This window comes from Callithrix jacchus, chromosome 16, assembly GCF_049354715.1.
Source record: "Callithrix jacchus isolate 240 chromosome 16, calJac240_pri, whole genome shotgun sequence".
Taxonomy (NCBI): Eukaryota; Metazoa; Chordata; class Mammalia; order Primates; family Cebidae; genus Callithrix; species Callithrix jacchus.
This window is the reverse complement of record NC_133517.1, coordinates 42084449-42109659: the sequence shown is the minus strand read 5'-3', so window position 1 is coordinate 42109659 and position 25211 is coordinate 42084449. Positions and strand designations below refer to the sequence as shown.

General features: G+C 33.4%; 1 protein-coding gene across 22 annotated transcripts in view; it reads left to right on the top strand.

Moving 5' to 3' along the window:
* Positions 1-25211, top strand: part of RALYL (RALY RNA binding protein like) — a 765327-nt gene that overhangs the window by 522427 nt on the left and 217689 nt on the right. For 3 of the 22 annotated variants that reach the window (XM_054246385.2, XM_054246387.2, XM_003734965.5), the window contains exon 1: positions 2717-2849. The exons of the other annotated variants lie outside the window; for them this stretch is intronic. In XM_054246385.2, the coding sequence (XP_054102360.1) occupies positions 2813-2849 (37 nt within the window). In that variant the 5' untranslated portion in view covers positions 2717-2812. Of the gene's footprint in view, positions 1-2716; positions 2850-25211 lie in introns of those variants that run through there. 22 annotated transcript variants of the gene reach the window in all.

Here is a 25211-nt window from a genome sequence, read left to right as displayed (position 1 = left end):
ACATAAGAAAGGATTGATGAGATGGAAATCCCCTATATGGAGCATAAGAAGTCAGCCCTGATATAAAGTTTGGAGGAGAAAGATGAGCCAAACACTGACAAATACAGGTCAGGCAGTTTGTTTTATTTCGTACCTGTTTATATATGGATATCTATTTTAATGTGTATAGGTGTGATGATGGGTGAGGCTGGAAGGTGGGGGCTTGTTGTACATATGAATGAAGTTAATTAAATTGTCACATGGTCCTCTAAAATCTCTTCAGATTAATATTAATTATAGATAACAGAGAATTAAAAATGTGAAAACTGAAAAACTACAAATTTGACTGCATATAATCAAATAATAATGCTAATATCAATCACATTTGAGTCACTGTGAAATTAGTCCATAACTGCCTAATTATCACCATGTTTCTTCATATCATAAATATATACCACATGTCAGAAAAACATAAAATATGTTCTAATTTTATTGAATTGCAACAGTTTTCATGCCTTCTTGGTCTATGGCATTGGTGTCCAAGAAATCAGCAAATAACTTTTGTAAAGGAGACATTGCTTATTAAATATAACTTTGTTTCTGTGACATTAAAATACATCAGTACATCTTCACATCTTTGAATATATACAATTTCATTGGAATCTATATATTGAGAACTCATATAATAAGAAAACTCATTCAAGTTAACACTAGGACTAAAAGATGAGAAATGACAAGTATTTTCATTACGTGAAAAAGTTTCTGTAATCAATAAACATGAATTGGCTCTTGTCTAAATTTATAGAAAGAGAATTTGTGATGGTATGGACTTTATAATCAAAACTTGTATATTAAAATTCATTCATGTCCGGATGTGATGGCTCACACCTATAATCCCAGCACTTTGGGAGGCTGAGTGGTGGATCACCTGAGGTCAGGTGTTCAAGATCAGCCTGGCCAACATGGTGAAACCTTATCTCCACTAAAACTACAAAAATTAGCCAGGTGTGGTGGCAGGCACTTGTAATCCCAGCTACTTGGGAGGCTGAGGCAGGAGAATCACTTGAACCCGAAAGGCAGAGGTTGACATCCTAGATTATGCAACTGTATTCCACCCTGGGTGACAGAGCAAGACTTGTGCCCACCACCACCCCTGCACACACAAAAGAACTCATTCATTCCACAAATATTTATTACGAGCCTTTGTGTCAGGATGGATGTACCTCTCTGAAGAAAATGAAGTTTGATCCTCAGAAATTTATGTTCTAATAGGAGGATAAAGATAACAGGAAAACAAGTAACTATAGACTATTTCAGGTGATGATTAAGTGCTATGAAGAAAAACTAAGCAGGTAAAGGGGATATGAGATGTGAGGTATGTTTTATGTAGACCAGAAAAGGCTTGCTTCATTTATTGATATATATTAAGCTCACTAGAAGAAAATACAAGGAAAAAATCCTTGCAGAATGTATAGCAATATAGACATTGACTATGCCCTAAAGCAAGATATAGCCATAGTGGCCTTTGACAAACAGTCTTACTGAATAGTTTAATCAGTCAAAAGTCAAGGACACTGGACAGAATATTGCTGAAAACTTATTGAATATTATTATTGGTATCTGTGGTTATGAAATGTAATTATTTAAGTACAAAATATTCTTTACACTGAAATAATGCTTTTATTAAGAAGAGTTATAGAGATGATATTTCCAGCTACTAGTAGGTAGCCTAGACTTGTTCACACTAAAGTAAACTTTGAACAGTTAAATATCTCCATTTCTTCTTGGTTAGAAGGTGAAACTTAATATATAACAAGGAAGGCTTATTACATAGAAATTATTCACTGGTATGTAGGTCCTTCTGTATTTTAAATAAAAACTGAATTGCAGACACCCTAGTCAGCACCCAAAGGTGTCTTTGAAACCATGCTCACATTGGAGAGTTTAGGAAAGGCAGTGTTCCTGAGCTTCTGCATGCCAGGCATTGCTCTCAGAAAAGGACAGTACAAGCCATAGTGAGGCAGAGCTTCCACCCTGTCTACTTGAGTGACAGTGTGAAACATACTCAGATAAGGATATGCTCCAAATATTGTCAAAGTGGAGAACTGAGGGCTAAACTGGGGCCCCAGGGGTTGGGGGTAGGGGGAGCTTCTGGAGAGGTCCATAGTAGGTACTCACTGAGCCTGAGAACCTATTGTGTGCAACTTCGGTGTAAAGTTCTGTGGATATAAATGTGAAAACATGCTATTTTTGCTTTGCCTGAGAAGCACACACTGTTTGGGGAAATAGACAAACAAAAGTGATAATTGCTTTAATAATTGAACATATAAAGTGTATGGTGTTTGAGAGGTTCTCAGAAGAAAAGAATTTAGCAGAGTTTTAGAATAAAAGACAAATTTCAGTATTCTATAGTGGTCAAAAGACATATGAATGCAATTTTTATTTTCTATAAATACCAAATAAGGGTTTTTATATTTTTAGATTTTCAGTTTTGTGATTCTTGCTAAATATATGAATCTATTCTTCATCCAATATTGCTTCACGGACAGCAGTTTAATAGTACGGATTTCATAAGAGAACTTAACTGCTATAGGTTGTGGGAAAGTGACGGAAATACAATTTTCCCTAGAAGATTTACATTAGATAGAGTAGTTGCTGGCTGTAGCATCTCCCCTGTAATTTTATGAGAATGGTATTACCCTGGCTTTCACAGTGTGATTGCTGGTTACCTTCTGTCAGTGAGCAACAGTCTTACTGCAAAGCAGGAGCACAACCCGTCTCTTTGTCTCCGTGGTCAAATCCATTACTTCTTAGAAAGTCGAATTTTTTCAAAATGACCATGTACAGGAGCAAACGCAGACATCAGAGATGTAAGTAAAATCTGACCCAACTTTTTCAAATCACTGTAGTAGGGGAAACATACTTGATTTCTTAAAAGATTGATCATGACTTCTTCAGATACATTCTGGTCGTAGAAAAGATACTGTAGCTTTTCTCACCCTAACCTTTATCTTTATTCCTGCAACATGCCTGAAAGATGTTTAGGGGAGAGGGGATAATTCGCTTGTTACTATGGAAACCCTTGGAAAGGTTTACAAAATCAACAGAGAAACAGATCAAATGCAATTTCAGCCTAGCCCAGCATCCTTCATTCAGGCATGATTACTGGACAGTTATTTTTGCTTTTCTAGGAGTGATAGATTTTCTTTCCTGGAAGTCTATTGAAAGGTTTGGGAAGCTAGCCTAAAACTTTGGTTTATTCATCCAATTTCAATTACAACTTCTTAAGGGGAATAAAACAGCTCAGAATGGAGGGCAAGAGTTAATTGTGAAAGACAAGTTGAATATTTAACAGGATATTATTCATTGCCAAACTTCTTGGTCCAGCGCATGCTAGTGACATAATTCACTACAGGCACCAATTCAAAGGGTTAAAAGGAGTCATCTGCAATCTCCCCTAAAGGAACTGATTCTGGCTGAAAAGGAGCAGTACAATTACCCTGGCCTAAAGTCCAGAACAAAGATGATTATGGAACTGAAAGCTATCAGGATCTCGCTAAAAATCAAGAGTGTTATAATAACACTATTTTATGGTAAAGCAATAAGCCTCTCATGAAAAGCTTTACAACCACCTTTCTCTAGTAAGCCTAACTCTTTATCACTTTATCTTTTCTATTGTCTAAGGTAAATAATACCATATTTAGCCCAAAATGGTCTATCACTGTATCTATCATCATAGGCAGGTAACGGCAACTTATTCTGTAGTCAAAGTCGGTACTTTTTCATTATTTCTTGTGATGTCTTTAAATGTTATCAAATATTTTGAAAAACAGAAGTCTATCAGTTACAATTATCCTATCAAAAATCCAATAAATCTTAGAAAGATAATTTTTAGTGTAATAATTTATTCTTTGGTCTATTTTTACCTAAGATCTGAAAACTAACATTTCTCCTGTTCTAAGAAGTTCCATGCACCACAGAAAGCTCTGAGGGCTAGGCTGCCAGTTTGATTCTATAAGATTGCCTTTTGATGCCAGTTTCTTTTTTGTAATAAAGAAACAACATATGATAACTGCTACATTTTTCATACAAAAATGATTGGTGTGAATTCTACAAATATATTGCTGATTAATTTCCTTGTGATTTGCTCCTACAAGAATGAATCTAAATTATGCATGTACTTGAAAACCATCTTATGCCTCTACTCCTGTATCATTTATATATCCCTCATCTTTTTTCTTTGTGGGTTATCAATGCCTTAATGCACATGGAAAATAAAAGATTCACAGAAAAATTACACTGAGTCTCTCCCCTTAAAATGTGCTTGCTGAAGTCTGTGATTAAGCAGCAGGAAGAAATTGTGAATTACATGAGACAAGTCAGAAAACGTATAATTATACAAGCATGAACACAGTAGGGTGTACTGGAATGATTCAGTTTAAAAAAAATCTAATGTGTTACTTAAATTTAATTGTGTCAGCTATTTTATGTTGCATTAAGTGTTTCTATATTCCAATAATATAAAATATCAGAGAGCAGAAACATAATAAAATTAAAGTATATTGAAAGCTTAGCAATAAGAGCAAATAGAATCCTTAAATGAATTTCTTACACTAGCAATATTTGCAAAGTAGAATGTAATACAGTTGTTTGCCATCCAGTGGGTAAACAGAAATGCTGGAATTATCCCATCACCAAAATCCAGGGCATTTCTGTTTTCAATCATATCTTTTATGTGTGTGTTTTTGATCATGTAAAAGGCGTAAACTCACCTAGAGGCAACTGTAATTCAATTAAGGCAATAAAGTACATTAAATAAAACCTCACTGTAGGAAAGAAGGTACAAAGTATTCTTATGATTTTCTTTAAAATTGAGATAGTACATAAATCAACTTTCTAATTTTCTCATTATCCAAAGATTTACTATTATATCTTTTAATAAAAATAATTGTTTCCTTTCAGAGAATCTGACAAGAGGAATAGTAAAGGTGCATGTGGCTATGTCAGGAGTTTGGCAGGGGGGAAAGGAAGAACAAAAATACTTAAAAGAGAGATTTTAAAGATAAATTGTACTAAGCCTTTGAAGATTCATCTGGGACTTTGAAATCTATTCTTCACTCATACTGAAATTAGTTATTTATAATTCATTATTACAAGAGGAGGAGAGGGAGGGAAGAGTGCCCATTTCCTTGCTTCTGATAGAGCGATTGCTAGGTAAAAGAAACAGCTTCAGTGTTCATTCAGATAGCAGATCTTACCTGTGCAAAACTGTATTTAAGACTTTCAACTAGATACAGAATTTTTTAGTGATATTTAAAAATGTTTGCATATATCAGATGCTAATACTGCCAAAGCCAAACAAGTACAGACCAATTGAAGGAATTGCAAACCTATTTTTATAAATCAAGTTGATTTGGAAATTAACTTTTAACTTTTGAGTTCATTTAAATATTTTTACATATATACAATAATATTTATGAAGTTTATGTTTAAATTTTCAAAAATTTATATTCTGTATAAACCAAGGAAAACCTGTTACCTGCCTTGGTGCAGCTCCATGTGACCTTGAGAAAACATTTTTGTGTATAAAGGACATATGAAGGTACATTTTAGAAAAATGAATATGTTTTTAAAATACCGACTTAGAGGAAAAAATAGAGTAGAAGCCATAGAATTTTGAAAATACCACAATACCTATACCACAGCAAAGAAAACAGTGTGAATCGAGTATCAGGTGTGCAACATTTCATCTTATTTTACTGAATTGGAACAGATAATGTATTTTGAATTGCTAATAATATCTTTGGGTGAGCTTATCCACCTTATCCATATTATCATGGAAATACTTGAAAAGCTCACTTCAAAATCTAAATACTAGTCATCACAGTCTTCTGCTTAGAGTTTTGACCAATATCTACTATTTCTGTGGGTTGCAATCTCTTCTGTAACTTTCGTAGACTGCACTGAGAAGGTGTTCTGTAGGGTACCTTCCATCTCTAACCCTCAGCTCCTCCACAACACAGCCTTCATTAGATCATTCCCCTACTCAAAGATATTAATGGTTTATCATTGACTAGATGGTGACTCTGGGCTTGTGCGCTTCAGATCCACGGAGGCCCATGGAATTACTATAAGGTCCCCTAGAATTCATATGAATATTAATTATTGTTTATATAATGAAGAAATATTTATGAGTATATGGACACACACACACATATATATACACACATACATGCATTTGAAGTTCTAAAATATGTTTAATAAAAACAAATGTATTTAAAAGGGCGTACTACATTTATAATAGCTTTTTATACCATATATTTTATTTAAAAAATAACTATAGCAAATGCAGCTCTCATTGTTTCAGTGTTCGTTTTTTAAAAAAATTTCATACTTCTGAAGTTTGAGAATCACTGAACTAGAAAGTGAATACAAGCATGACGCTACAATATAGAAATTTACATGATTGTTATCCGCTCACTACTTTCTTCCCTTCTTGGGACCACCTATATTCTAGCCTTTATCAAGCTATCAATTGTCAGCCAGGTACAGTGGCTCTTGCCTGTAATCCCAGCACTTTGGCAGGCTAAGGCAGAGGATCACTTGAGTTCAGCAGTTCAAGACCAGCCTGGCTAACATGGCAAAACCCCATCTCTACTAAAAATACAAAAATTATCTGGGCATTGTAGCAGGCACCTGTAATCCCAGCTACATGGGAGGCTGAGGCACAATCATCACTTGAATCCAAGAGGCAGAGGTTGCAGTAAGCCAAGATTGCACCATTGCCCTCTAGCCTGAGTGACAGAGCTAGACTCCATCTCAAAAAACAAGCGAACAAAAAAACCTACCAATTGTCCCTGAAATTCACTATATACTCTTATCTCTATGCCTTGGCCCATGTATCTTTTTGTTGATAGATAGCCTTCACCTACACCTTCACACCTCTCTGTTGAAAGTTTAACTCACAAGCCACATCCTTCATAAATGATTCCCCAGTTTCTAAGTCAAATCACTCTTTCCATTTTCTCTTTTCAGTGCATATATTTGTTTTGTTTATTTGTTTGTTTGTTTTTGAGACAGAGTCTTACTCTGTCACCCACAATGGAGTGCAGTGGTGCAATCTCAGCTCACTGCAACCCCTGCCTCTGGATTCAAGTGATTCTCCTTCCTCAGCCACCTAAGTAGCTGGGATTACAGGTGTACCATGCTCTGGTAATTTTTGTATTTTTAGTAGAGATAGGGTTTCACCACGTTTCCCAGGCTGCTCTCGAACTCCTGACCTCAGGTAATCTGCCCACTTTGGCCTCCCAGAATGCTGGGATTACAGTTGTGAGCCACCATGCCTGGCCACCATTCATATATTGTAATTTTTCTTAAAATTTCTATATTATGTCATATATATAATTATGTCCTTATCCCACTAATCTCCAAATTTCTTTCATATGAGGTATTTTTTATTCTTGTTTGATGCATTCTCAGTGCATGATGTGATGCTTTGCCCATCAAAATCCATGGCTGTCCAGTGAAGTTTATTCACTTATATATATATATTTTTTGACCATCTCTTACTTTCCAGAGACTACTCTAATGGTAGGGCTATAGCCATGAACAAAACAACATGTTATTGAAGATAAGATGTCACACAAATAAACATATAATATGCTATGTAATACTACGTGCTATGGAGAAAAATAAAGCAATGAAGGAGAAATGGAGTTTTGGAACAAGGAGTGGGGAATTTCTATTTTCTATGGGGAAGTCAGGAAAAGCCACTTAATAAGGGGACATTTGATCAGACACCCTAAAGAAGTGAGGAAGTTGGTTCTGTTTCTCTTTGGATAGTTCAAAGTAGAAATAGTGTATGCAAAGTCCTTGGGGAACCTGGGAGAATTGAAGGACCAAGAAGTAGTTTAAAATGTAGAGTGACTAAAGATGAGCTCAAAAAGCATCAGGAACATTGGATAGATAGAGTAGGACAGACAACAGAATTTAACTGAAAAGTACTTTTCACTTGTAACTGAATTCAGACATAATATGTATCTACTAGCTTTTAGGAATCACTATGTTTCTAAGTGACTTGTGCAATATTTTTTAAATGACAATTTAAAAAAAAATTTTTTAAATAATTTTTAAACTCTCCATACATGGTAAGACAGGTCGTCATTGGTTGGAAGGCAATCAAATTTTGATCATCCACAGGTCCGAAAGATATTGTTTGACCAGGAATATTTTCTGATTTATCTTCTTATAAAATCATTGCATTCTTGTTTATAAGAATTGAAATTAATTCTGCCTCTCTTTAAAAAGCTTCCTATGAGAAAAAATGGATTCACATTTTGATAGGATTGTTGTAAAGCTTTTTAAGGCATTGACAGGGAAAAACGGATGTTGCCAGTCTCAATTGATGTGTAGAATTGGTCCCTCAGAGATCAACAGTAACAATAGGTTTTATATTTTGTAATTTTTGGAATATTATTTGTCTTAGCTATCACATATTTATTAATGCATTGTGTTTTATAGAAGTCTTGTTTAAAGGTGCTTGTTGAAATTGATTATTACAAATTAAAAAGCAAGATAAAAAGTGATTATTATTTAAAACAAATACTTACATTGATAATATTGATACCATGATTTATTTGTAACTGTGAAGGCAAAAGAAATAATGTGTTATTCCCAAATTATTTCATATATTAAATGTTGGTCTTCTTTATTACATAACTAGTTGGAAATATGTTCTGAGTTTTAAAACATTTTTTAACTTACACCAGAAAAAAAAAAAAAGTACAATTATTAGGCTCGATTGGTAAAGGCTCTGTAGAGAGCACTATTAAATTCAATCTTTTATTTATCTATTATTGATGGTTGTAGGGAATTCTGGTATGATATCTGCAATATCTTCAGCCTTTTTTACTCTCAAGTTCTAATATGAATTCTATAACTGGTAGAAATTGAGAAATTGTAATTTTATAGATTCCTCTGTGGAATCATGTGTGCATGAATAGAAGCAGTACAGTCTGATTGAGCATGCACAGTGGGACTATAGATGCCAGTTTGAGAGCAGAGATGTACAAAGGCTGACTGATAACACCCCTGATACAGATTGACCTTAAATGGAGATACATATTGGTCTGCCTCATATCCTTAATTCACAGGCTTTTACAGGCTCTAGCCTGTGATTGATCTTCCTGCAGAAATATATTCTCTCTCTCTTTCCCTCTCTCTCTCTTTCTCTCTCTCTGTCTCTCTCAAAAAAATCTGATGATTGATTCATGTATTTTTCTGTTTAACAATGCTTCACACACTCAAAGGTCACTTTTGTGGAGGGTGAGCATTTGTACATTTCTCTTCTGTACTTTCAGAAAACAATTTGGCTATCATACATCACCTGCTCTTTTAGTTTTTCTTCTAAGAATCTGTGCTGCATTTATATCTATACTTGCATAAAAACTGTGGCATTAACTCTGTCCCCAGGTGTTCAGGTAAATGTTCTCTGCAGAGTATACTTTATCACTTCAAAAAATGTCACAGTTAAAAGGTAAGATTAATTTGTATTTATTGATAAAAAATTATACATGTGAAATAACATGACACTTAGGAAAATAAGATTGGTATTAAATGAAGATATCAGTCTATCATTTTAACAAAGTGGTTTACAAATAATTTCTTCCATTCCATGGTTGTCTCCACTCTGTTGATTATTTTTCTTTGCTGTGTAAAAGCTTTTTAGTTTGATGCAATTCTGTCTGTTTTTGCTTTTATTGCCTATGCTTTTGGTGACATATCCAAAAAGTTTTGGCCCAAACTAATGTCAAGAAGTTTTCTTCTAGTAGTTTTATAGTTGTAGGTCTTATGTTTAATTACTTAATTCATTTTGAGTTTATCTTTGTATATGGGGTGAAATAAAGGTCAAATTTCTTTCTCGTATTTATGTACATCCAGTTTCTCAACATCATTTATTGAAGAGACAACACTTTCCCCATTGTGTGTTCTTGGCACTTTGTACATCAGTTGACTAAAAATGCTTAGATTTATATCTGGGCTTTCTATTCTAATTCATTGGTCAGAATGCTTAGATTTATGGCTAGGCTTTCTATTCTGATTCGTATATATTTTGAATATATATTTTAATATTAACCATAAGAGGTTAATATTCATAACTCAAACAGGTCTGTAGCAATATAATGAATAACTTGATTGAAAAGTGGGTAAAGAATGTGAAAAGTTATTTCTCAAAAGAAGACATACAAATGGTCAACATATATATGAAAAACATTTTCAATATCACTAATCATCAGGGAAATACAAATTGAAAATTAAAACCACAATGATCTATCACCTCACACCTGTTAGAAGAATTATTGTAAAAGAAACAAGGTAACAAGTGTCAGTGAGTACACAAAGAAAGGAAAATTCTTTTACACTGTTGGTAAGAATTGTATATTAGTACAACCATTATGGAAAACAGTCTGAAGTTTCCTCAAAAAATTAAAAATAGGATTACAAAATGATCCAGCAATTTCATTTCTGGAAATATACTCAAAGAAAATAAAATTAGTTATCTCAAAGAAATACCTGCTCTTCCATTTTTATAGCAGAATTATTCATAAAAGTCAAGATATGGAATCAACATAAATGTCCATCCACAGATAAATGGATTAAATATATGATATATATATCATATAACATATAAATATTAGATATATATACATCTCATATATCATATGTAAATTTCTACTCACAGATAAATGTATTAAAATATGATTATATCAGATTTATATCTCATATACTTAGATACACACACACACACCCCCAGTGGAATACTATTCAATCTTTAAAAAGAAGGAAATCCTGTCACTTACATCAACATAGGTAAACCTAGAGGACATTATGCTAAATGAATAAGCCAGGTACAGAAAGATAAATACTGTATCATCTCACTAATATTTGGAATCTAAAAACGTGGAACTCATTAATAGAAACAGAGAGTAGAATGGTGGTTACCAGAGGAAAGGTGGGCAGGAAGGGCAATGGGAACATGTTTGTCTGTGGATACAGAATTCTAGTTATAGAAGCAAGAAGTTCAGGAGACCTATTGTGCAACATGGTGAGTATGGTTATAACAATATATCACATGCTTGAACATTGCTAAGGGAGTAGATTTTAAATGTTTTCACAAAAAGACATGGTAATGGATATGTTTAATTCATTAAGTTTACTTCACCATTTCACAATACAAGCATATATCAAAAAATTATATATATGTAATTTTTATTATTAATTAAAGGCCTAAAATAAAATAAAATACTGTCCTGAATGCAAGCAGTTTGATATGATTAAAGATAACCATTCATAAGCATCTATGCAGAATAGGAAGTAGTATTTTTTATGCTCTAACATATACTGTCTATGAAATGTCAGAAAAAAAGTTCTTTAAAACCGTGATCTGGCCTAATTATGTTTTTTGAGAAATCTATCTTTTTGGTTGAGCAATATGAAATCACCAGTTTCATAAGTCAATGGTTAAATCTAATAAATACCAGCTATTACAGAAGTGGACAAGAAAAGGGGAGAGCAGGCATAATGAGTGCCAGCCCAAGTTGGCATTAAAAGCCTAGGGCTGTTACAGTTAACCAAGTGTGATTATTTGATATACTCAAAATATCTAATACACTTGGGAATATATGTATTGTTTTTTTTTTAGAATATGTAAGGTTAAACTTTCTACAAAAAAATTGAAACTATGTTAGTGTCAACACAGATTAACTAGAGGATTTTATTTTTGCAAGTGATATATCACTTTGAAATGTTAAAGATTATCAGAACTTTTCTAGAAAGTTATCTACCTCCAACTAAACTTAAAATGCTTATTATGAGCATTTGAATGCTAATTTTACATATTTTACTGTGAGAACCTTGTTTTCATCCAAATGGAAAAATGAGTAGCTCTAAATGAACTGGGTAATGTTTATAAAAGTGACAAATATATTGAATGTTTACCATATGTCAGGCACTGTTTTAAGCATTTTGTTATAGATGACTAATGTAATTTACATAAAAGAGCAACAACCAAACATAATAGAATAATGAAGTAATCTGTGATACTTCATTTTTATTATTTCAAAATATTAATAATTTTGATATATAATCTTTGGGAAATAGGACACACAAAATTAAAATATGAACATTGAGTAGAGTTAAAAAATAACCTTATATATTTCCTAAGGAATCTAACAAATTAGCATTAAAAAGCAAAATATAATGTTTTGCCAATATCCCTATTCTTTAAATCACATAGAAACAGCAAAAATATCTTGAAGAAAGTTTTAGATAAATATATACAAACAAAATATCTGCAAATAAATGTATTTGCCTCATCTGCTATCTTTTCTGAAAAGGAATGAAAGGTTTCCAGAACATAGAATGAGTGAGTGCTCTGCAGTGATTTTTAGTAGTCATTGTGAGTCATTACACATTTCTTTATCTAGAACAGCTAAGTTGTTTGGCATAACCTTTTGATTAATTTTCCTTTTTCTAGTTATTGATTTTTTTAGCTTTGTTTACTTAATTGCACTCTTATTCTAACAATGAAATTTCTGACACCTTTTGTTATATAGGGCAATATTATATATGTGTAAATATTGACTCAAAGTATTAATGGTCTCATCATTGACATTATATTATCTCTAGAACTTCATTTGTATTTAAAATAAAAATAAAGTACCCATTTATTTCCTTAGAGTCCTTATAAAATATGTGGCATATATTTTTGCAATGTTTCATGCCTTGGGCTACCTATCACTGGAAAATGTTATAGTTCATATTATGCGATTCTTTTGACCCCTAGTAAACCTGAAACTGCCTCAGAGGAACAGCTGAATGTATTTCCTTAAATAAACACACATTGTTCTTCAAATTGCTAGTATCTGTCTTCTTAATAGGCTCCACAGGCAATGGGAATCTTGACTTTGAAGTCACCTCTGCTGGGTTCATGTAGATAAGTCTGTTTCACACCTTTTTTCTTCTAGCACTTGAACAGTGTCTTTCAACTCACATTTGTTTTAAGACACCTATAAATGCATACAAACTACATGGAATATTTAATTCTATTTAATTCATAGTCTCAATAATTAATGAGAGGCTGGCTCACAATTAAAAATAAACAGACAAAAATCAGAAAAGGTTTATTGTTAATAGAGATATGAGGAAAAAAATCATTTACTTGGTCACATCCTTGGCTTTCATAAGGTAGCAACAGAAAAATGGTCACTTGAATTTTAAAAGTAGTCATAAAATTTTTCTCAGCACTGAATTATCCTCTAGACATATTTATATGAAGCTAGTCTATTCTAATGGTCACTCCTAACATAGATGATACACTCAGTTTTGATAAATGGGAGCAGACTCTCCCAAACAGGCTGTGACAGTAATACTCCATAAAGGTTTCTAGAATTTGTTTGCTTTTTCACTATCCAGACAAATATTTTTCATATTTTTTACCATCCCAATTTTCCAAAACCCAAGCTAGAGTTTGAGAAAATTCTATTTGAATGGACATGAAAGTTTATGTGACTTTGAAATAAAAACAAATCACTGAAAGTTCTGCTTTAAAAATATTCTTTGAAACTTGAGTATCTAGAAAGAATTTAAACACAAGAATAAGATACAAGAAATTGTGACATAAAGATCATAGATATGTTTGTTACTAAGATTCTCTTTTGGGTCTCTGAAAATGGGTATCTGAAATTAGAACCATATTAAGTTAACCAGTTCTCAGGTACTAGAAACAGTTATCAGTTTAAAGATGCTATATTTTATGTCCTGTCTAACATAGTCATTTGTTTGGGGAAGATATGAACCTTTAATACTATCATTTCTCTTACATTACTACTGGCAGCAATTAATCAGCAGTTGTAGTAATTTGTGCTATATTTCAAGCCAAATTAACAGTCTTGGCTTGCTTATTTGAATATTAAAGGATAAGGTGGCATTGGGCATGGAATTCTCAGTAAGTTGCTCACATTGTTAATATTTGCCAATATTAACTTAGAAATAGGCTGTGACGTGTAAGGAATATCTGTTATAATATTCATTTTAAAAATACATGTTCTAAATATTATAATTTGACATAATCATATCAGTTATGATTATTTATTTTGGGTTCAGGATAATTAAATCTGCAAATGTATAAGATGTACTACAATGATAATAATATTCCATTATTCTTTGTAACTAGCATTCCAATCAATGGTATAGATTGACATTTGGAATATGACTCTCATCACACAATTCTTTACCCTAGGAGACTTCCTAATGGGCATTTTTTAATAACCTTGCTGTTACCTTTTATGTACTTAATAACAGTACAGCTTCATGTTACTTCATAACAAATACTTACCATTGCCGTATTTATGTGGTAATAAAATTAGTTTAAGGTACTTTTTATGAAGCTATTTATGGCTTTTAGTCATGATTGAGTTTTATATGACTATTATAAAATAGTGTGACTTAAGAAAAATTATAAACTCCCCTGTGGGTATTTGTCATGACTGAAAATAATAGAATTCTTTTGTTAGTTATGTCTTGGGAAATTTTATTATCTTCTGTCTAGAAAAGCAAAATACTAGGGATCTTCAACCAGATTATTACCAAATTGTTAAGATTTTGTTCTATGTATTGAATGGAAGCATATATTCCATTACTTGTCCCAATTGGAATAAATGTAAACTGCCAAATTTCCTGGAAAACACAGTCTATCTAGAGGTCATATCAATTGATAAATATGCATCGTTACTTTGTGTTATCAACTAAAGGTTTTATTAGTTGCTCCTTGTAGGTATTCTGGGTCTGTTTCATTATTATTAACTGAAAACCTTAATATTATTTACTCATATCAGCTATATTTCTTAGTTGTTATAATAAACAGATTTTTTAATTATTGCATAAAATTATATGTTAAGAAACATTGTCTGGCCTGCTGCAGTGGCTCATGCCTGTAATCCCAGCACTTTGGGAGGCTTAGGTGGGCAGATCACCTGAGGTCAGGAGTTCGAGACCTGTCTGGCCAACATGGCAAAAACTCATCTCTACTAAAAATACAAAAAATTAGTCAGGCATGGTGGTGCATGCCTGTAACCTCAGCTACTGGAGAGGCTGAGGTGGGCCAACCTGGTGATAGCTCATCTGTGCTAAAAATACAAAAATTAGCTGGACATGGGGGCACATGCCTGTAATCCCAGCTACTAGGGAGGCTGTGGCAGGAGAATTGCTTGAACTCAGGAGCAGAGGTTGCAGTTAGCCGAGATTGCACCACTGCACTCCAGCCTAGGCGACAGAGTGAGATTCTGTCTTAAAAAAAAAAAAAAAAAGCATTGTTTAATTTTATGACTCTAAAAAAGCAATGCATTTCTTGATCTGGCATTATCTTAATTTGAAGGTTCATTTGTTGACATGTCATCTTGCATACTTCAGATTAGTATATGATACTGAAAATTCTTTCTGTTCTCTGAGCCACTCTTTCCATCATTCATACGTTATGCTCTTTCCATTTAGAACACTCTTCTCCTCTTTTCTGAGCTAATTCCTGCTCATCCTTCAGGTGCCAGCTTTAACAATCACTTCCTTCTGATATATTTTTCTAAGCTGCTAGTGGCTAGTCAAATATGAATTCCTTTGTAACCTGTATGTATTCTGTATGTAATTATGGGGAGAACATTCAAAATTCTCTCTTCCACCTGTTTTGAAATACATCATGGAATATTGTTAACTGTAATCAATATACCAGAACTTACTCCTCCTATCTAACTGTGACCATATACAGTTAACCAGTCTCTCATTATACCCCACTCTCTTTCCCCTCTCCAATCTTTGGTAGCCACAATGCTACTGTCTATGAGACTAGCATTTTTAGATTCTGTATATGAATGATATCATGAGATGTTTGTCTTCCTGTCCTAGCTCACTTCACTTAATATAGTGTCCTCCCAGTTCATCCATGTTGCCACAAATGACAGGGTTTCAACCTTTTTATGGTGAAATAGTAATCCAGTGATGTACTGTATTGAAATAGAAAGAAAAAAGTCTTTAAAAAAATTTGTATGGAACCACACACACACACACACACACACAAAATAGCCAAAGCAATCTTAGGCAAAAAGAACAAACTAGAATCATTACACTACCTGACTTCAAAATATACTACAAAACTATAATAATTCAAACAGCATGATACTGTCATAAAAATAGACATGTAGACAAATAGAATAGAATAGATAACCCAGAAATAAACCTGTATACTTACAGCAAACTGATTTCTGACAAAAATGTCAAAATCATATACTGGGGAAAAGACAACCTTTTCAACAAACGGTGCTGGAAAAACTGAATATTTACATTTAGAAGAATGCAACTAGACCTCCATCCCTCACTGTATAAAAAATTAACTCAAAATGGATTAAAGACTTAAAAGTAAAACCCCAAACTATAAAAAGTCTAAAAGAAAAAATAAGGGAAATGCTTTATGGCTTTGGTCTGGGCAAAGTTTTTTTGGACAAGAACTCAAAAGCATAGGCTTTGAAAGCAAAAGTAGAAAAGTAGGATTTCATCAAACCAAGAAGCTTCTGCACAACAAAGTAAACAATCAACAAAGTGAAGAGAAAACCTACAGAATGATGGAGGATATTTGCAAACTATACATTGTATAAGGGTTTAATATCCAAATTATATGTAGAACTCATAAAATGCAATAGCAAAAAAAACCAATGTGATTAACAATGGACAAAAGATCTGAATAGACATCTCTCAAGAAAAAGACACACAAATGGATAACAGATACATGAAAAAAAATCTTCAGCATCACTAATAATCAGGGAAATGCAAATGAAAACCACAATGAGATATTATCTCACCCATCTAAAGTTAATATTATGAAAAAGAGAAAAGGTAACAAATGCTGGGGAGTATTTGGAGAAAGGGAAGTGGGAATGCAAACTAGTACAGCCACAATGGAAAACAGTATGAAGATTCCTTTAGAAACTAAACATAAGGTGGGGCAAGATGGCTCACACCTGTAATTCCAGCATTTCAGAAGGCCCAAGCAGGAGGATAGCTCAAGGCCAGGAGTTCAAGTCCAACCTGGGCAACATAGTGAGACTTTATCTCTATTTAAAAAAAAAAAGAAAAGGAAAATAAAATCTAAAACTAAAACTACCATGTGTTCTAGTAGTTCCATTACTGAGTACTGGGTATATACCCAAATGAAACGAAATCATATGTTCAGAGATACCTGTGTTCCTATGTTTACTGCAGCACTGTTCACAATGGCCTAAGACATGGAATAAACTCGGTGTTCATTTATGAATGAATAAATGAAGTGTGCTAGATATACACAATGTAATACTTTCTATTTAATTTAAAGCTTCCAGGTTCTTTTATCATTTTAAGAATGGAAAGCTCATAACTGGTAAACATTCGGAATTAAAACTTGTTTCTCTGCATTCTGTTTTTCCCCCAATCAAGGTTTGTCTCTGCTTCTAAGCTTCGTTATTCCCTAAATCAATTTTGCATCAGTTAGAGGAACAAATTGTTTTTCTACAGATTTGTAGCTATTAATCTCAGCAGTAACTCAGTGATTGATTTTTTTTAAACATCAACATCAGAAAGACATGGATGGGAAAAAATTTGAACCAAGTCCAGAACATACTGGCAGAATCTATGAAAGTTAAGACTTCATGTCATATATAATAAATCTCTGTCACTAATTTATCCCACTTTAAAATTTGGGGATACAAGTAGAATGGTCATATAATGTAATTTCACTGTCCACTTTCTTATTCTGTTCTTTCTTTGTCCTCTCCATTATTATTGTTACTCAGTAATGATATCAACTAGAAATTCTTGAATTATAACTAAACAGGACCTCATTTCCAAAGCATTTAAAGTTATTGCAGGTGAAAGCTGTCTCAAGGGCTTTCAGTGTTTCAATACATGGATGTACAATCTCTGTCAATAATGAATGTCATACATTAAATTAACTTGAATGGTTACAGCCCAAACTTTATTCTCAGCTTTGGCAAATTTCTGATATAAAAGCTTAGAATGTAAGAATTGAAAAAAAGCTATGAGAATAATGCAGATACTCTGAAAGGACCTCTAGATTGCTACACATGTTTGTTTTTTTTTTTCCTTTTCTGAGTACAATTGAGATTTCCAGGAATTTGAGGGGTCATTTTACATTCTAGATTCAGTAATTTAAAAAAACATAAAATTGTTAAAAGAGCAATAAGTAATTTAATAAAGAGTTGAAGACAAAATAGTGTATGCTTGATAGATTCATATCAACCATCTTAGCTGAGTGGATTAGAACACCAGAGTAAAGTGGCCAAGGTCATAGGTTTGAGCTCTCTGTGGCCCAGAGAGCTCATCTTTCTGGGTCACAGACCATTCTGGGCACCCTGCCCAGACATTCTTTAAAGAAGAACCTGGTCCCAACACAATGGTGGATGAAAGAGGGAATAGTGGATGAAAGAGGGAATAGTGGATGAAAGAGGGAAACAGACTTGTTTCCCTCTTTCATCCACTATTGTGTTGGGGCCTACAATGTCTCAAAGTCAGTAAATTGCTAGAATGATTTTATATATATATATATGTATGTAATAGATAGATGTATATATATGTATATACTATATATGTATATGCAATATATATGTATATACAGTGTATATATGTATATAAAGAACATATATAATCATTCTAGCAATATACTCATTTACATATGGATACACATAACTGTATATATATGTACATATATAGTGATAATTTTGTATAAAAAAGGGAGAATAACTGTGTTTGAGTAACAATTATTTGCTTTTGTTTTTAATTCATAAAGGCAGTAAAAATCAACCAGGTTCACTTCGCTTACTTTTTGATCAGGTGTCAAATTCACACGTGGAATTTTACAGGACACAAAATATCTACAATTTCAAAGAAAGCTTGCTTCACTGAAGTATATGAAGCTAGTCTTAATATCTTTCATTATATACTTTCATGCACAAGTAAAATTTTAGATAATTTCAAGAACATTGAAATAATTAAGTATGCTGTTGTCTTTTCTCTTGAGGCATCAGAATAAGTGTAACTAAATTTATATAGGAAACCATACTTTGTTCACCATGAAAGAACCGAAGAATCTGAGATTTGTTTTATTGAGAAAGAATTAGGCTTGGTTCAGGCCCTGCTGTGAGAAGAATTAGTGGGAAAAGTTCCAGCTTTAGTTAGATTGACAGTATGTCATGACATCTTTCTTAACAACTATAAATCTTACACCTCCACTACCAGGGCAGTACTGACTTACTGTCGATTTGAACCTAAAGTTGTGCATCACACTTAATCATAATGGTTTTCATAGACTTAGATTCAGCTGGGCAGAATTCTCTGGAGATTTAATTCTACATTTCAGTTTTTATAAACATAACCCAACAATGACGCGGAATAAAGCAAAAAGACTTCGGAGTTAAGTAAGCGAAACTTTTGATTTCAAAGAGGGAAGAGGTTTGTTCTATTGCCCACCAGAAATGGTGACTAATAAATGTGTCCTTCCATCTTCCATCTTTGAGGAACTAGGAATTTCTTCAGCATTAGTTTACGTTTTTTAGAAAAGGAATGTGTCACTGAAAAGTTAAGATTTAATAAAGATTCCTATAATATTATTCTCTTCTGTTTAATTAACATCAATCTTTAAGTAGTTCTTTTTATTATTGCAATATTCTCTCTCCATATTAATAGGCATTTTTTTCTATACTCACCATTCCTCCACCCAACCCTTCAATGCTCCCTCGTTTATCATTGATTCTCTCTATTAAAGTGCTTGTCATACTTTAAATTATATTTATTTCTTTGGGTCATTGTTTCCACTAAACTATGATCATTAGAGTAGTTCTGTTATCTTTGCATCACCCTACCTGTGTCTGTACGTGGTTCATAGTAGGATCTCACTATGAGTATTTGATGAATGAATAAATGAATGAATTCAGTAATATTGTTGAGTCTTTGAATTTTATCTTCTGTTTTTATTATATTTCTAAAACTTCTATTTATATTTAGTAATGAAATATGGAGAAGTTAAGTCAGACATTTACCTTTACTAATAAAATTGTACCAGAGGGAGCCATAATATTATTGTTTATATAATATTACCAGTTTTTAAAATGTGCAAGGCTACAAAGAGTGAAACCTAAATGCCTCTTAATGGTTGGCAATTTAATCACTAGTCTACATTCACAATTTAAGGACTTTACATTGTCTCTCTTTCAGTAGCAGTATAAATGACAACTTTCATATCTGAATCATAAATAATTCATTATCATGTATTCACCCCTTTAGAGTGCTAAGCATACCATAGAGGAATCTTTGTTAAAGATATTTGGCTAGCTATTTACTTAGCTATGTTAGAGGAAAAATATTCAACCTCTTGACCTAGTATTCCAATTTCTGGCAAACTTTAAAGTACCATCTTTGAAATTCATTTAGAATTCATCTCCTTGATCACTTTTGGCCCAGAGTCACAGGCTTTGATTCAGAACTTCTAAAGCAACTTTGTTTTGACCTCTGCTCTGTTATTTGCCAAGTCATTTTAAAACCAAGACCAGAAAAACATCCTGTTTTATATTGCATCAAAGTTCTCAATTATCCTATTGGATTTTATTTCTTTATCTTCCCCACACTGTGTACAGTAAGTTGTTTAAGATTTTGTAGGCGAATTTCTTATATCCCTGGAATTTGTGCTTAGACATTCACCAGATAATCATCAAATCAATAGTCCTTAATTAAACACTAAGTATATATACTCTGTATTTTTCACAATGCTTAATTAATGTCTCCCAATAGAATACTTCAATACTATGTTCATCATGGAAGTTATAAGCTCTAAGAATATTTTATGTTGCAATTACTTATTAATTATGAAGCACAGCTTCATTCAATTTTTTCTTTATGTGTAATCAACCTGTTGTTTATCATAGTCTGAATTTTATGGCGGGTAGGGTGTTGTATATATTTCAATTATATATAATGAATGAATATTCTATAATTTCCCTACTGCCTAAGATCTGCCTAAATCAATACTATTTTTCAATTATCTTAATACCAATGCTATTCAAGTGTTTTACATTTTAAAAAGTTATTTTTATAGTTTAGGAGACAGCTTTAGTTTTTTTCTTTCTAGATATAATCTGACTGCTAAGGCCATTAAACAACATATGAAAGCACAATGCCATGACAAAATATCAACCAAGGATGGATATAGACCACACTTGTTCCTTTTTCCATTATTATAGAAATTTGACTTGTGGGCCGGTCGAGGTGGCTCAGGCCTGTAATTCCAGCACTTTGGGAGGCCAAGGTGGGTGGATCACAAGGTCAAAAGATCGAGACCATCCTGGTCAACATGGTGAAACCCCATCTCTACTAAAAATACAAAAAATTAGCTGGGCATGGTGGCGCGTGCCTGTAATCCCAGCTACTCCAGAGGCTGAGGCAGGAGAATGGCCTGAACCCAGGAGGCGGAGGTTGCAGTGAGCCGAGATCGCGCCATTGCACTCCAGCCTGGGTAACAAGAGTGAAACTCCATCTCAAAAAAAAAAAAAAAAAAAAATTTGACTTGTGATAATGCTAGTTAGTTATTTTGAACAATGAATCCAATCAATCTAGTCAGTTTACCAAGGGAAAAGGTATGTATTAAACAGTAACTTTGATAATATTGGAATGGATTACTGAAACAGATTAAGTACACTGATTCATGCTTTAATCAAAGCAATGTTGTGTCCTTTAATAGATGATACCTCTGTTCACACACAGAAGAATGATGTTTTGTGAGCAAACTTAGTTTACAGTTTCTTTAATAACAATAATTTTTATAGTTAGCATCTTCTAGTTGAGTGTGAACATTAGGTAATATATGTCTGTGAGCCCCTCAATTTAGAAATATGAGTTACTATGAGAGATTATTAAACTCTAGAATCTAGATACATGAAACCCATAATGAATAAGATTCCTATATACTCTTTTCATAAACATTAGAAAAGATGAAATGCTTAATTTAGTTGATCAACAACCCACCTAAGTGCATTTTATGGCTATTTTTTCTGGATGCATATAGGAGTCACAAACACATTTAATATTACAAAGCAATCTTAGTTTGAAATCATCAGTTTCCTTTAAAATGAGGACTATGAAAATAATTATGCTTTATAAGTAACTAGGTTTATATTTTCATTGGACTTAAATAATAAAATATGAACATTTTACAAAAATTTAAGGCAACTAAATTTTTTTATTATAAAAGTAAATCCAGATGTATAAAATAGCCTTAAAACAACTTGAATATATAGAATCAAGAAATCCATAAACAGTCATCATTTTGAATAACTGCATATGTAGCCAAACTTGCTCAGTGGTACTGTAACTAATCTAGATAACACTTACATAAGTGGTAATGTAACTAATCTAGATAACACGTAATTTTCTTTGTGTAGTTGTGGTCCTATGCAATGTCTTCCTTACAGATAATGGTTGAAAATTAGAGTATAAAAAAGGTATTTTTGTTACTACCTAGTAGTTCACTTGATGTTGGTAGACTGTAACTAAAGGATAATCTGTAACCTAATATGATTTAAACTCTATTTGGACTTGCAAAAGAGAGGAATAAAATAACAACATGCCACTTCTAACAAGTGTTTATAAGGCAGCAATTGACTTAAATTCACATTTGAAAAAAAAACAGGCAATACCTTATAAAATAGCAATATGTATATGTACGTATAGATGGTATAGAAAGAATCTTTTATATGAGAGCCAGTTTCTAATAATTTGCTATATTTGTCCTACTCTTCTTAGTTTTGTAAAGTCTTATGTTTCCATTCCAAGATATTCTCAGATTTTAAGTGAAAAGAGCATTAAATTCGCCAATTTACTTAACAAATGTTTACTCAATGGGAAATGTACCGTGCTAGGTCTTGTGAGGGTTGTAAATATAAATAAGTGTGATCCCCAGCCTCAGGAAACTTACACAAACACAACACAAGGTAGTTTTAAAAAATGCCTTTGCAGTCCTCAGAAAAATAAGATTATTTCTGCCATGGTGTTTCAAACTTGAAGGATGGGCAGACTATTAATAAATGGAAGTGGAGAATAAGGTATAGAATGAAACAGTAAATGAAGCTTGGAAGATACTAGGTGTGTTTAGGGAATGAAGAGGGATTAAGTTGAGCACCAACCTAGACTTCCCCTTGGAAGGTGCTACTGAAAGGAGGTTATGACGTATAATAAAAATACACATCAGGTTTAGAAGATATTCAACAGTATACTTAGAAGCATGACATTCATTCCAAGATAATGTGATCAAATGTTGGGCGTCTCTTAAGACATGATTCTGGGCATCTGAATTCATCATCTTAGCTAATCTTCATAACAAGCCTGTAAGGAGTTATTACCTCCATTTTATAGAAAAGAACATTAAGCCCCAAAGATATGCAACAATTTCCCCAAAAACAAGACAAAACAACAAAAATCTTTCTTATTCCAGAGGCCTAACTCTTCACTCTATTTTCATTCCACTTACCCTCAGTGAGGTTCTGTGCATTCTGAGCAGCACCGTGGGACATAACAAAACTAGTAATTTAGGGACATTAACAGCAGGATGTCACATGATTTGAAAGCCACAATACTAGAAGCAATGACACAGTTCATCATGGTAGAGGAGTTAAGAAACCAAGGCTGATACTTGGTGATGGGAATGAGAATGGAAAGAAAAAAAGCTAAAATAAACGATATTAAAACAAATGCTGTGATGGAATTTTGGTTAGTGAATAGTAAGAAGAAAGATGAGGAGGAGAAAGAGGGGAAAGATGCTAATGATGGTGAGTAGGTGGAAGAGTAAGAAACTCAGGAGATGCAGAAGGAAGAGAAAGTACAGAGGAAATAAGGGAGAGAGAAGAGAATATGAGAAAGAGAGGCAGAAACAGTTATGTGGTGAAAATCCCACTTGGCAAAAAGTAAACTAAACAACTAAGTCATATGGATTATTTTTTTACTTTTTATGACAATTATACACTAGACATTATTACTATTTCTCATTTATAGCATGGGAAATGAAGGCTTGGAAAGCCTCCCTTGCCTGTGGCCACAGAATCTGTACAATAGGAGGCTAAGATCTGCACCCACAGAGTTTCATTCAACAAAAGTCATGTTCATTTAGCCCTTCTTGTAACTGTGAGATTAGCAGGGATGGTTAATCCTCTTTTGAGTATAAGGCCCAGAGAAATATTTTATTTAAGGGCATGGAGTAAAGTTTGCTGCTATAAAAATCTTCCTCTATTTTGGGGTACAGAGAAGCAGCATACATATTGATTTCACAAGCAGTAAATCTGGTAATTATCTTAGAAACCTCTTTCCCTTTATCTTCCATCTTTAATCTCACCAATCATCAGTGATTTTATCTCTTAAATATAATCCATCCACTTCTCACCACTTTCACTGCTACCTTGCTATTGAAAACATTAACATCATGTATCTGGGCTACTGCAGTTGCCTTATAAATGGTTATCTCCTACATCCATTATTTTCCTACACAGTTTGTTTTGTATACTGTCACCAGGATGATGTTTTTAAAATCCAAACCTAGTCTTCACATTCTGCCTCCAAAATAAAAGTAAAATAGTAATGTAAAAAAACCCTATGGCTTTTTATTGCCCTTTAAAAATACCAAACTCCTTCAGTGACCTACAAGATACTCTACTGGCAGCATGCCAACCTCTGTGTCTTCCCTCACTTTTCCATGTCACTCTCACACTGGTGTTATTTCATGTGCTTGGGATAAGCTGGAACTTTGTTCATGCTGTTTCCTTTCCTAAAACATTCTCTAGTCCTCATTCCTACCCTTCTTCCTTTACTTGTTTTTTGTTTTGTTTTTTTTGAGACAGAGTCTGGCTTTGCCACCAGGCTGGAATGCAATGGAAGGATATCAGCTCACTGCAACCTCCACCTCCCAGGTTCAAGCAATTCTCCTGCCTCAGCCTCCCAAGTAGCTGGGACTACAGGCGTGCGCCACCATGCCTGGCTACTTTTTGTATTTTTAGTAGAGACACAGTTTCACCACGTTGGCCAGGAGGGTCTCAATCTCCTGCCCCTGTGATCCACCCACCTCAGCCTCCCAAAGTGCTGGGATTATAGGCATGAGCCAC